The sequence below is a fragment of the Camelina sativa genome, chromosome 16, assembly GCF_000633955.1.
Source record: "Camelina sativa cultivar DH55 chromosome 16, Cs, whole genome shotgun sequence".
Taxonomy (NCBI): Eukaryota; Viridiplantae; Streptophyta; class Magnoliopsida; order Brassicales; family Brassicaceae; genus Camelina; species Camelina sativa.
The window spans coordinates 11,355,350-11,368,847 of NC_025700.1; the positions used below are offsets into that span (position 1 = coordinate 11,355,350).

The window sequence follows — 13,498 nt, forward strand, 5'->3', positions numbered from 1 at the left end:
AAAAAAAAAAAAAAAAAAAAAAAAACATTGACCATATAAATAAAGAATACGACAACAGATTCGCTTCCTCTCTCTCACACACACACACATTAGAATCAGTTTTCACACAAAATCGCCAGCTTTTATTCCCCTTTCTTCGGAGATTTCAATCTCTCTTGTATAAAAATCCCTCTCTTCCTTCAGATCTGATTCAATTCAATCATATCATCAAAACAAAAACTATGGAGGTAGAGCAACAACGATCCAAAAAAGACGACGATCTCGCCACCAATGGATCTGGTGGTGGTACGGAAGAAGAAGAAGTCTCCGTCGAGAAAATCTTCGAAGCGAGTCACGAGGTTCCTCCGTCGTGGCAGCACCAGCTCACTTTCAGAGCTCTGATCGTTAGTTTCATACTCGCGATTCTCTTCACTTTCGTCGTGATGAAACTTAATTTAACCACTGGTATCATCCCTTCGCTTAACATCTCCGCCGGTTTGCTCGGTTTCTTCTTCGTCAAAACATGGACTAAGATTCTCAACAAAGCCGGTGTGCTCAAACAGCCGTTTACTCGTCAGGAGAACACCGTGATTCAGACTTGCGTCGTCGCTTCCTCCGGCATCGCCTTTAGCGGTACGTCCTTTTTCATGAAATTATTATTATTATTTTATTTTTGAAAATTATGGAAAAAAGATTTTAAGAATTGAGAAATTTTGTTGATGATGTGAACGATTCAATGGAGTTTGGTGTCGCCGTCTTTTTTTTTGATGGTGAGAGATCTCTGTGGAAAAGGACAGATTCTACTTTTTGAGTTTATCGTTTTCTATATATGTTAAAAAAAAAAATTTATATGTTAGGGATATACTTTAAATTCGTATATTTGATTTTGATTTTATATATCTTCTTTTAACGGATTGTGATTTAAAGATAATAAAAAAAATGTTAGGGTAATGATTATCTCTAGTGTCAGATTAGGTCAGCTGTTGTTATCATTAAACGTACATCATGCATGGAATTAACATAATTATCCTAGATAATTTTTATATAAAAATACCTATAGAAAAAATGCATATAATGATACTACAATATGTTTTGCTAACTTGTTATTTATTTAATTCATTTTTTTTTTTTTTGGCGTTTAACTTTATATGTAAGCTAACTTTTTTTCTCAACTAATGAAACTAAATTTGCAAACTCTTTGTAGTATCTGAGTAGATGTAGATGTAGTGAACGGAATTATGGAAAATGTCAAAATAAAGTTGATTAGTGACGTTAAGAGTCCAAGAGAAAATGTGTATTACTTTTATTTGTGATAAAATGAGAAACGTATCTCTAATCTTACACCGTTACACGCCACATGCATGAGGGACAAGTTGATAGAAACATGACGTGTAAATATACTGATTATGTCAAGTCAAATCTTGTTTGATTACGGCACTCTATTAGGGAGTTTGATTTTTTTTTTTTTTATAGTAAACTAAAATTCACAGTTATATACTCAGCTGTAATTTTCACGTTATAGATTAGATTACAAAAAGTTTAAATAGCTAATTCCACTATCTGTTTGACTTATTTTCTTATTTGCATGGGATCGGATTGGTAACAATTTGATAAAGACTTAAGTGAGAATTTAATATTTTGGAACTGCTTTCGAGATTGAAACAGACATCACCACTCAATGTGTACACATACTTATTGCATGGAGAGATTGAGAATTTTCAAGGAAACCACTATTTTTAGCTCTCACGTGTTTGATTCGTTCATTTGGAGATCTTGACGTCAAATATTTAATATTGAGTTGACTTGCTTTGCCACCATACCATGTGTGTCAAATTGGAATCTAGAATTTTCCACATGACCTTTAATTCCACCTTATTAAAATAGGTTTTGACTAGACGACTAATTAAATAGTGGAATTTAAGTTTGTGGTACACGTTATGATTCGATTTTGTTTTTTAATTAAAGGAATCAAATCACAAAATAATGTTTTTGATATGTTACAGTGATCAATAACTGATCCATTTGGTTCTCTGTTGCTTGTTTAGTTGACTTAATGATTGGTTAGATAACAATGACTAGTTTGATATGTTACAGGGCTCAGTAACTGACCCATTTGGTTCTCTGTTGTGTGTTTGTTCTTTTGAACAGGTGGGTTTGGTAGTTACTTGTTTGGGATGAGTGATATTGNCGGAATTATGGAAAATGTCAAAATAAAGTTGATTAGTGACGTTAAGAGTCCAAGAGAAAATGTGTATTACTTTTATTTGTGATAAAATGAGAAACGTATCTCTAATCTTACACCGTTACACGCCACATGCATGAGGGACAAGTTGATAGAAACATGACGTGTAAATATACTGATTATGTCAAGTCAAATCTTGTTTGATTACGGCACTCTATTAGGGAGTTTGATTTTTTTTTTTTTTATAGTAAACTAAAATTCACAGTTATATACTCAGCTGTAATTTTCACGTTATAGATTAGATTACAAAAAGTTTAAATAGCTAATTCCACTATCTGTTTGACTTATTTTCTTATTTGCATGGGATCGGATTGGTAACAATTTGATAAAGACTTAAGTGAGAATTTAATATTTTGGAACTGCTTTCGAGATTGAAACAGACATCACCACTCAATGTGTACACATACTTATTGCATGGAGAGATTGAGAATTTTCAAGGAAACCACTATTTTTAGCTCTCACGTGTTTGATTCGTTCATTTGGAGATCTTGACGTCAAATATTTAATATTGAGTTGACTTGCTTTGCCACCATACCATGTGTGTCAAATTGGAATCTAGAATTTTCCACATGACCTTTAATTCCACCTTATTAAAATAGGTTTTGACTAGACGACTAATTAAATAGTGGAATTTAAGTTTGTGGTACACGTTATGATTCGATTTTGTTTTTTAATTAAAGGAATCAAATCACAAAATAATGTTTTTGATATGTTACAGTGATCAATAACTGATCCATTTGGTTCTCTGTTGCTTGTTTAGTTGACTTAATGATTGGTTAGATAACAATGACTAGTTTGATATGTTACAGGGCTCAGTAACTGACCCATTTGGTTCTCTGTTGTGTGTTTGTTCTTTTGAACAGGTGGGTTTGGTAGTTACTTGTTTGGGATGAGTGATATTGTTGCAAAACAATCCGCGGAAGCTAATACAGCTATGAACATAAAGAATCCTCATTTGGGCTGGATGATTGGGTTTCTCTTTGTTGTTAGCTTTCTTGGTCTTTTCTCTGTTGTTCCCCTAAGAAAGATCATGATTGTGGACTTCAAATTGACATATCCTAGTGGTACTGCCACTGCACATCTCATCAACAGTTTCCACACACCTCAAGGTGCCAAACTCGCAAAGTAAGAATCTTTCATCATACCATTAATGAATCTCTGAATCCAGTGTTCACTTTTCTGAATATTGATCCTTTTCTTCTCAATATGTAACACAGGAAGCAAGTCAGAGCATTGGGGAAGTTCTTCTCATTCAGTTTCTTGTGGGGTTTCTTTCAATGGTTCTTCACTTCTGGTGACGATTGCGGTTTTGCTAACTTCCCTACATTTGGTCTCAAAGCCTATGAAAGCAAGTTCTACTTTGATTTCTCGGCTACATATGTTGGTGTCGGAATGATCTGCCCGTACCTAATCAATGTTTCTCTTCTCATTGGATCAATCCTCTCGTGGGGTATTATGTGGCCTCTCATTGGTAACCAAAAAGGCAATTGGTATTCTGCTAAACTTGGACCAAGTAGTCTCCATGGTCTTCAAGGCTACAAGGTAATGTATTATGTCTCTCCCTCTCTTTCCATTCAGTTCATTCAATAAGAGATGGCAAACTTGAATTGTGTTTTATCCTCTCAGGTGTTTATAGCCATAGCTATGATCCTAGGTGATGGTCTCTACAACTTCATCAAAGTCTTAGGCCGCACTATCTTTGGTCTATACAAGCAATTCAAGAACAAAGATGTTCTTCCCGTCAACGACCGTTCATCACCAAACATTGTAAAAATTTCCTATGACGACAAAAGAAGAACAGAGCTTTTCCTCAAAGACAGAATCCCATCATGGTTCGCTATAACCGGTTATGTAGTCTTGGCTATAGTCTCAATCGTCACAGTTCCACACATCTTCCACCAGCTCAAATGGTACCATATTTTGACCATGTACATAATCGCCCCTGTCTTAGCCTTTTGCAACGCCTACGGTTGTGGACTCACTGACTGGTCCTTAGCTTCCACATACGGCAAACTTGCCATTTTCACCATCGGAGCCTGGGCTGGTGCAGCCAATGGAGGCGTCTTAGCCGGACTCGCCGCTTGTGGTGTCATGATGAACATTGTCTCAACCGCTTCTGATCTTATGCAAGATTTCAAAACCGGTTACATGACATTAGCCTCACCAAGATCAATGTTCTTGAGCCAAGCTATTGGAACCGCCATGGGCTGTGTGATATCTCCTTGCGTCTTCTGGCTATTCTACAAGGCCTTCCCAGACTTTGGCCAAAACGGGACCGCCTATCCAGCTCCCTACGCCCTAGTCTACAGAAACATGTCTATACTTGGAGTCGCAGGGTTCTCTGCTTTGCCCAAACACTGCCTCATGCTCTGCTACATATTCTTCGCAGCAGCAGTGATTGTGAACGGCGTAAGGGATGCTGTAGGGCCAAAGTGGGCTCGATTTATCCCCCTCCCGATGGCTATGGCTATACCATTCTACATCGGAGGTTACTTCACAATCGACATGTGTGTGGGAAGTCTCATATTGTTCATCTGGAGGAAACTGAATAAACCAAAGGCTGATGCGTACTCATCCGCAGTTGCTTCGGGTTTGATCTGCGGTGAAGGCATTTGGACATTACCAAGCTCTGTACTTGCATTGGCTGGTGTTAAACCTCCCATTTGCATGAAGTTCTTGTCCAGCTCTACCAACATGAAGGTTGATTCCTTCTTAAACCCTTCTTAACATTTTCTTTTTTCAGTTTGGTTTTTTTTTTTTTTTTTTCTCCTCCGTTTCTATGTCTAGTTTTAATTGGCTTTATAGGTCCTCCTCTTTCTTAAGTTGGTGGTTATTTTTATTTCTTCTACTCAAAAATGTAAAAAAAGAAGAATGATTGAATTATTTGGTTTTCTGGTTTCTCTTTTCTTCTCTTCTTATTCTTAAGTGTGCTTCTTCAATATCACCACAAGTGAAAGAGACGAACAAATTTGAACATATATAATCGGAGAAACACATACCTATTTGATTCAAACTGATACAGCAATTGCATTCTCTATCTCACTGTATAAGTAAATCTCTCTTGGGACCTCAAAACAGTACATAGTGAAAACATGATCCCATTTCGCACAGATGAAATCTATAAAACGTATCTGACCAAAACATCAAGGGAGATTTGCTCGTCATTGGAGGAAACCATGCTATAGATCAAGTTCAGAGGCAAGAATATGCTGCTCTTCTGTTTCCCTTTCCGAGGTTTCCAAGAATAGCTAAGCACCCCATTTATGATGTTGTTATACCAAAGAATCAATGAGACTTTTGATAGAATAATCAAATGCAATTGAAAAGTCTTAAAACATGATATGTCAAATACAAATATAAAAAAAGACTAACAAAATTCAGAGAAAGCTAGGAACAAACATTTGGAAACAACTCTCAGAAAATTCAGACATTGTCTCGATACAACCATTACCATTGTCTAGCTTAAACGCCTTCATCTCACTTTCCTCATTGTCTACGAAGTAGACAGAATTATGCAGGCATCCGCAAAACTCATTAGCCAAAACAGAGAAATTAGTATCCGTAGCCATCACAAACGCGTTGTCTCCCAAGGACTTAACCTCAACCCATTTTGCTAATTCCTCATCCATCTTGTAAACCTTGAAACCAACCGTCTTGAGTCCCTTACCACTCGAATCCAAGGAATCAGCTTTTCTCTTCCGTGAACTCTCTTCAAAGAGCCTCTCCACAATGTAAAGCTCTCCACAACATTCCACAAAGCTCTTCTCTATGCAACAACCATTCGTAATCGTTTCTTCAAACAAAGGACCGTACGCATAGATTCTAAGTCTGGAATCAATCCACCAAACAGTTCCTTGTAAATCCAACGCATAAGTTAACCCTTTGTGAACTATAATATCAGAGAATCTACGATTAGACATTTCTTCGAGTCTGCTCCAAAACTCCCCATCCCAAGATTTGATATACCTCTCTCGGCTGATCCCAAGAAGCTGTTGATTCCATCCATTGGCTTTGACAAGAACCACTTTTTTGAAATCACGATCTGTTTCTCCCCTGCGTTTGGTAAGCGCCGCGTAGGCTTCTCCAGTCTCCGAGACGGTGAACTCTAAAAGATCGAGGCTTTCGCGAGAATGCGGCAGCGCGACCCGGGAGAAAGGGTCAAGGAGATGGAGCTTCTTGGAGTTGATGTCCTCGTCGGATTTTATAAGCCAGCCTTGCTTCGAGGAGGAGAGAGTGACGCGGAAGAAGGCGGCGCGTGAGAGGAACATGAGGTGGTAGGTGTTGGAGACTCGATTTTTCTGTTTCGTTGTCACGAAAGAGAGGTGGCGGAGAGTAGGGCGGCTCCGGAAATGATGTTTATTGTCGGCGCCGGAAGCGGAGGAGCGCCAAGATGAGCAGATGCTTCGGAAACGATTGAGTTCGACGAGGGAGAATAATCGGACGGCGATCAAACGGAGGAGCTCCTCCGGTAAGGTAGACCAATCGCAATCAGCCATCGCTCTCGACCTCTTCTCTATACTTTTGGTTGGATTCTGATGAGTCACATAATAATAATATTAATAATAATAATAATAATATTAAGAAATTGGAACGTTTGGAATTTCGAAAGGTATCTACTTTCTAATAAAGATTTTGAATCCCATAGTTCAAGGCTACAAAATCCAAATGATTTTGTTTAAAACCTTCGAAAAATAAAAAAACATATACTATTATCCTAATATATCAATGTTCGAAGATTTCCATTCGTACGAAACCATATAACATGGTCTGATCTAGCGTATAAACAGATATCCCTACTATTAAAAAAAAATCATTTATAAAACTAACTTTAGTTTTGTAAAGTATTACATCCAAATACTATTAGAGTTATGATAAAATTATTTTTTTTTAAAAAATAAACACGAAATTTTCCTCCACTCAGAAACAAATAAACAAGCAGATTAAAATGACCCAGTTATAATATTTCGGATCTTCTTCTTTAATCTGAAATATTGCTTCACTTTGATCTTAACCATCAACATTATGTGAAAAATATATGATTTTTATCAAAAAGGAGTAAAATCGTGAGCATTTAATGTTTAAATGGAGAGAATATCAGCATATATCTGTTTTCCTTTTTAGAAACCGTAATCAATTTAATATTTTCTAAATTTTATTATTTCGGAAATTTTAGAAAACAATAACAATCTATTTAATTCTCAAAACCAAAACTAGATAACACAATATTCCCGATAAATATAATACTATACACCTCCGATTACTTCATATTTTTTTTTTGTTAAAAAGTATTCAATTTATAAAAATAGAATGCCCAATCGGCTATTTCCGGAGTAGGCCCATACAAAAAACCCCAAGGAGTCCAACTCATTTACATCAAACCGGAATAAACCGGTTGGAAAAACAAAATCGGCCGGGTTCACGAACCAGAATAAACCGGCACTACGTGAAAACCTAATCTACAAACGAAAAACTCATTTGCAGCCGCCGTCCACATTTGCGGATACTCAACCGGAACAGGACCTCCGGTGAGCCTAGACGACGGTAACCGAACAGAGATGGTGATCCAAGATCCGTTGCCATCCTGCCACCGTAAAACCATTTTGAGAAGGAGGAAGAGATCCGATCTGTCCTTTGTCATGGAGGATCTGTGCTCAGTCGTGAGAGAGAGAGAGGCAGCAGGGAGTAGATAAGAAGACCTTCGACAGTGGCTTAGCTTCGCCGGATCAGAGACTACCTCCCCTTTCATAATAGATCCCGTGAAACCTCCAGAATCTCCGGTCTCCAGATCTATCTACCTTCTTCTCTTGTTCCTCGCCGTGAATCTCCCTCTTCCACTCCGTATAGCAACACCTCCGGTAGAGCTCTTACCATCAGCGTCTCGCAGATTCTTCTCCTCTCCACTGCTCCCTTGATTTCGTCCAACATCTTCGCCGGGAAGATGCAACGAGTCACGAATGAAGAACCATGGGCCGAGGGGTCCTCACCGTCACCGGAATTGACAAAGGACCCGACGTCGGTGCACAAGGTTGTTATCAGAAGAAGAAAGTGTTTGGGAGAGAAAAATCGCCGCGCGTGGGATTCACTCGCCCGATTTTTCTCTCTTGTCTTTTAGATTTACTTCATATATATTTTTTTTTGAATTATGATGGTTGTTTTCTCTTCTTTTTCTTAATCCATATAGTCCTAAATTTCTTCACATTTGTTTTAGTTCAATATAAAACAAAAAATGCTATGTGAGTTTCTTCTTTTTACAACCAGCTCTATTTTGAGTTTTAGTTAATGTTTCGTTCGACCAAATATATAGAAGTTGATTTGTTTTAATAATTTATCTTTACATGGAAATTAGTAGCTGTAGCCATCACAAACGCATTTTCTCCCAAGGACTTAACCATTGTTCTTGTCGGCGCTGGAAGAGAGATGGCGGAGAGGTGGGCGGCTCCGGAAATGATGTTTCTTGTCGGCGCCGGAAGCGGAGGAGCGCCAAGAAGTGCATATGCTTAAGAAACAATAGAGTTCCATGACGGAGAATAATCGGACGGCGATCAAGCGAAGGAACTCCTCCGGTAAGGTAGACCAATCGCAATCAGCCATTGCTCTCGAAACTCTTCTGTCTACTTTGGTTGGATTGTGATGAGTTGCATAAGAATAATAACTATCCCATGGAGTCAACATTTATTCTAAAATTATAATATAATAATAAAAATTATTGTTAAATATTTTTTTAAAAAATTATTTTGTTTAAGATAATATTTATTTTTAATATTGTAATTGTTTTGTAAATCTATATATATAAAATTAACTTTGCTCACTTCTCCTTACTCCACATCAGCATCCACCTAATCAATTTTTTTTTGCATAAAAAATATTATTTTTAATATCTATTCATTGTAGGGTTTAAACGTTTCATCATTTAAGCATTTTTGATTTAGTCGGAAATTATATTATGGCAAGATGATGCATTTGGACAACCTCATTGTAGCGACATAACACTAAAACTGTTCAAAACTTTGTATATTTGCATTTAATATAAAATATTGATATGTTTAAATGGTTTATATAATAAGGTCAATGATCGACATTGACGTTAGAACTTTTAAAATTATGTTTTCATGAGATATGAATATGGAAGAACTCTTTAAAGATAAAAGGTAAGAAGATTGTCGAAAAAATTATTGCGACACTAGACAATATATGTTATATATAGATTAGTAAAATAAGTACGACATTTATATAGATTTATCTTTTAATCTTCAAATTATATTTATATTCAATGATTTTTATTGATAAAAAATTTAACTAAAATCCCACGTAAAATCGCAAATTGATATAACCAGTATAACAAATAAATATTATCTTCAAAAATATATATGTTGTATAACACTGAGTAAAGTAAGTTTAGTATTTATATAGATTTATACTCAAAAGTTGGAATGATTATATTTGAGCTCAACAATTTTTATTGATAAAAAATATTTTACATTAAAATCTCGCGCGTGCGCGGATACAAATTCTAGTCTATATACATCTTGTTGAATACTAATTATTTGAAAATATCATAGTATTTAATTTGGTTGATGTATATTATAATTTTATATTGTTTGTCTGTTGTATTTGAATCATTATTTTGTGAAATATTTTGAAGTAGTAATTATAATTTTGTAATTGTGTACAAATAAAATTTATTAATTTATCAACTACATAAATTTAGTTTTACCAACCCACCAATGTGGAAAATTAAAACACATATTTTTTTTTGTTGAGAAAACACATATTTTTTTTTTTGTTGAGAAAACACATATATTTTTCTTCAGAGATTGAGTAATATATCTTCGATTTTAAAAATTCAAATCACAATACCTGCAGAAAAATTTCTACATATATGTATTTATTAATCATAAGTATTATATGATAATTCAAAACAAAACAATTTGTATATGGTGCAACCCATTGCTTCATTACCCCGGAATGCGCAGAGAGCGCCAATATCAGAGGAGATCCCGGAGAACGAGAGGGAGTTATCAGAGTTGCGGGAGGTAAGTGTCTGTGAGTCCTCGGACGGGCGAGGGGAGTTAATATTCAGATTGCAGGAGAGTCGAGGCCTGCGGATTTGCTTATCCGCCAAGTGGAATTGTATGATGTTATCTTTGGGATAGATTGGTTGCGTCATCACAAGGTTCATCTAGATTGTCATCGGGGTAGGATGGAGTTTGAGCATCTAGAAGGGAAGTTGATTTTTGAGGGAGTACGACCAACTTTGGGGACTCTCATGATCTCGGCCATGCAGGCCGGGAAGATGATCAAGAAGGGATGTGAGGCTTACCTAGTTACAATATTTTTGCCGGAGTAAGTGGGGCAGTCTAGGGTTGGCGGTATCAGGGTTGTAAAGGAGTTTGAGGATGTGTTCCAGTCGTTGTAGGGGTTACCGCCATCTTGGTCTCATCCCTTCAAGATTGAGTTGGAACCGGGGACGACGCCTTTATGCAAGGCCCCTTACAGGATTGCTCTAGCAGAGATGGCAGAGCTAAAGAAGCAGCTGAAGGATCGTTTAGGAAATGGATTCATCCGTCCTAGCGTTTCACCGTGGAGAGCGCAAGTGCTATTCGTTAAGAAGAAGGACATGAGTTTTCGCTTGTATGTTGACGATCGGGGTCTGAACCGGGTCACTGTAAAGAATAAGTACCCTCTTCCTAGGATCGATGAATTGTTGGATAAGCTGAGGGGTGCTACTTGGTTCTCCAAGATTGATCTGACATCGGTTTATCATCAGATCATGATAGATGAGGCAGATGTGAGGAAGATTGCATTCAGGACGAGGTATGAACATTATGAGTTCGTGGTGATGTCTTTCGTTTTGACTAACTCGCCATCAGCAGATTGTATACACATCCCAATCAACAACTACATAAATTATGTAATATTATAGATATAACTCGCAGTACAAGGTGAATATTGTATATCAATGTTTTTAGTAAATTGATTTGAAGTTATTAGAGAATTCAAAAAAAAAAATTAATTCAAAGGTTTTCAGATTGTTTCTTTTGATCAATTTTATAAGTAATATAGGATGTTTTGCGCGCATTCTAGTTTAACATTATTTTGATAGTAGGATGTGGAATATATCATATTCAAAGTATACTATTTCTTATCTTCTAAATAAAATATTGGGTAATTCTCAAAAATAACATTATTTTAAATTTTTCTTTCAAAATTAGCATAAACTTATAAATGTTCCAAAACTAGCACAAATTTATATCTTTTTAATCTTGAGAGAAATCTAAAATTATAAGTGTCTGCTCTGCCTCCACCGATTATTACCTAATTCTCAGCTCCAAAATAGCCGTCATGCTCGTATGAGTCAACACATCTTCGAAGCGATTACGAGTCTCCTCAATCACAACATCTCTCTTTCGCTTTCACTCCGGAACCATAACCGCTTCCAGCGATCTCGTCCTCTCTCTTACATCGCCGAACTCCTCACCGCACGTCCTAACTCCAAAGCCAATGTTCAAGCGGTGTTACCTGAGGTTTTATCCGCGATCTTCCCGGAGGTGATGAGTGGGAAGTCTGAGTTCACCGATCATCTGACTCATCGTTTGAAGCATCACCCTGGAAAAATCGTAGCGGCGGCGATAGTGGAGCACATCCCCGACGGAAACTCTTACATGAAATTAGCTTATAAGCTTGAAGAAATGGATCTGTTGCACGAAATCGATTGAGAGTGAAATAAACTCCGTTAACGACAACCCGTTGATCGATGTTTCGAGGAACATGGCAATCCATGGTGGTAACTTCCAGGGAACACACACCGGAGTTACTATGAATAACATGAGATTGGCCATTGTTGCGATTGAGAAGCTTATGTTTGCTCAATTCTCTGAGCTTGTTAACGATTTCTACAATAGTGGACTTCCTTTGAATGAGTAATCCAAGCTTGGATTATTTGAATTTTATGATGACATTCAGGAAAGATTTTTTGAATTTTATGATGACATTCATAAAACGTTTGAAATTCAAGATGAATTTCAGGAAAATTTTCATAAAAAAATACTGGTAAACACGAGGATATGCACAAAAATGAAATCTTTACTCTTCACTAATGGAATTAATCTTGTCATATTTAGCTTTCATAAATGAATATTTATTCATGAAAGATTGAGTGATGATTTAGGAATGATCCTTTAAAATTCAGGATGACTTTCTTAAAAAAAATAAAAAGATGAGCTCAACTAGAAATTCGAACAAAAATAAAAAAATAAAAAAATAAAAATAAAAATTCGAATATGACAATTGCCATATTCGAACAAAAATACTTTACAAACTATCTAAGAGAGTGTAAAAACTGTAAGCCAAACTGTTGCAAATAAATTTATTTAGGAAAGATTGAACGATGTTTAGGAAAATTCATGATGACTTTCGTAATGTTTTGTCTGAAGTGCTCTCAACTAGAATATTTACTCTCTTTTTTCCTTCTTGTTCAAGTTCTCTCTTTTTTAGAATCCCTTCACTTGTTCATGCGACTTCAAAAACCAGCACCCAATACTATTTTAGGTAGGAAACCACTACAATCAGGAAAATTTACTTGCATTTCAGGATGACTTTCATAAACAATTTGGAATTCATAATAAACTTAAGGAAGATCTTCATAAAAAGTCTAGACAATTGATAAACACCAAAATATGCAAAAAAAAGAAAAGAAATCTAGAGCCTTAGAGATCAATCAAAAATATCACGCCGTCAAATTCTTCTTCATTTCCACATACATAACACATAAACACAAACGAAATCCACTCGTATTAACTTCACCAGATCTTAATCCATTATATGAAACTCTTCTCATTAATTGAGAATTAGACTTCATCAACCCAATAATTAAACACTTAGAGTTTAAAGCTGTAAACTTAGAATTGAGGAATCTATAGCTTAGATCTAAAAAAACTAAAGAGTAGAAGCCTTAACTCTCAAAATTACTAAACTAATCACAAAATTCCAACAACATGTAATTAAAGTCCTCCGATTTTGTTATATGTAACTACTTGTTACGCTTCGTAAGAACTCAGAAAGCAAGGAAAACAACAAAATTCATTGGAATTTAATCCAAATTAGTTACGAAGAAGCTGAATTCGGAGTAATTGATTAGAGATAAGTACCAAAACGAAGTCATTCTCGCCAACCTGGTTTCTTGGAAGCTAAATCGTCTTGATGAACAATATCACTGGCAGTGAATGCTGTAAAACGAAGGAATAAGAGTAGAATTGAAGATGATAGTTTGAAACTAGT

At 36.2% G+C, this 13,498-nt stretch overlaps 2 protein-coding genes across 2 annotated transcripts; one reads left to right on the forward strand and one right to left on the reverse strand.

The window, feature by feature from the left end:
- Positions 68–5,112, forward strand: LOC104750361 (probable metal-nicotianamine transporter YSL7). The gene is made up of 4 exons (XM_010472150.2): positions 68–612; positions 3,085–3,346; positions 3,439–3,763; positions 3,848–5,112. The coding sequence occupies exons 1-4, from the start codon at positions 222–224 to the stop codon at positions 4,946–4,948; spliced, it is 2,079 nt and encodes a 692-aa protein (XP_010470452.1). The 5' UTR covers positions 68–221; the 3' UTR covers positions 4,949–5,112.
- LOC104750362 (putative F-box protein At1g65770) lies at positions 5,535–6,752 on the reverse strand. Its single transcript, XM_010472151.2, has one exon. It carries the CDS (start codon positions 6,715–6,717, stop codon positions 5,599–5,601), a length of 1,119 nt encoding a protein of 372 aa, XP_010470453.1. The 5' UTR covers positions 6,718–6,752; the 3' UTR covers positions 5,535–5,598.

Bases quoted from the DNA above. Each gene is read 5' to 3' on its own strand.
- LOC104750362 (XM_010472151.2), bottom strand. From the start codon at position 6,717: ATGGCTGATTGCGATTGGTCTACCTTACCGGAGGAGCTCCTCCGTTTG.
- LOC104750361 (XM_010472150.2), top strand. From the start codon at position 222: ATGGAGGTAGAGCAACAACGATCCAAAAAAGACGACGATCTCGCCACC. The intron at 3,347-3,438 runs GTAAGAATCTTT...TATGTAACACAG, and splicing joins CAAGGTGCCAAACTCGCAAA to GAAGCAAGTCAGAGCATTGG. The intron at 3,764-3,847 runs GTAATGTATTAT...TTATCCTCTCAG, and splicing joins ATGGTCTTCAAGGCTACAAG to GTGTTTATAGCCATAGCTAT.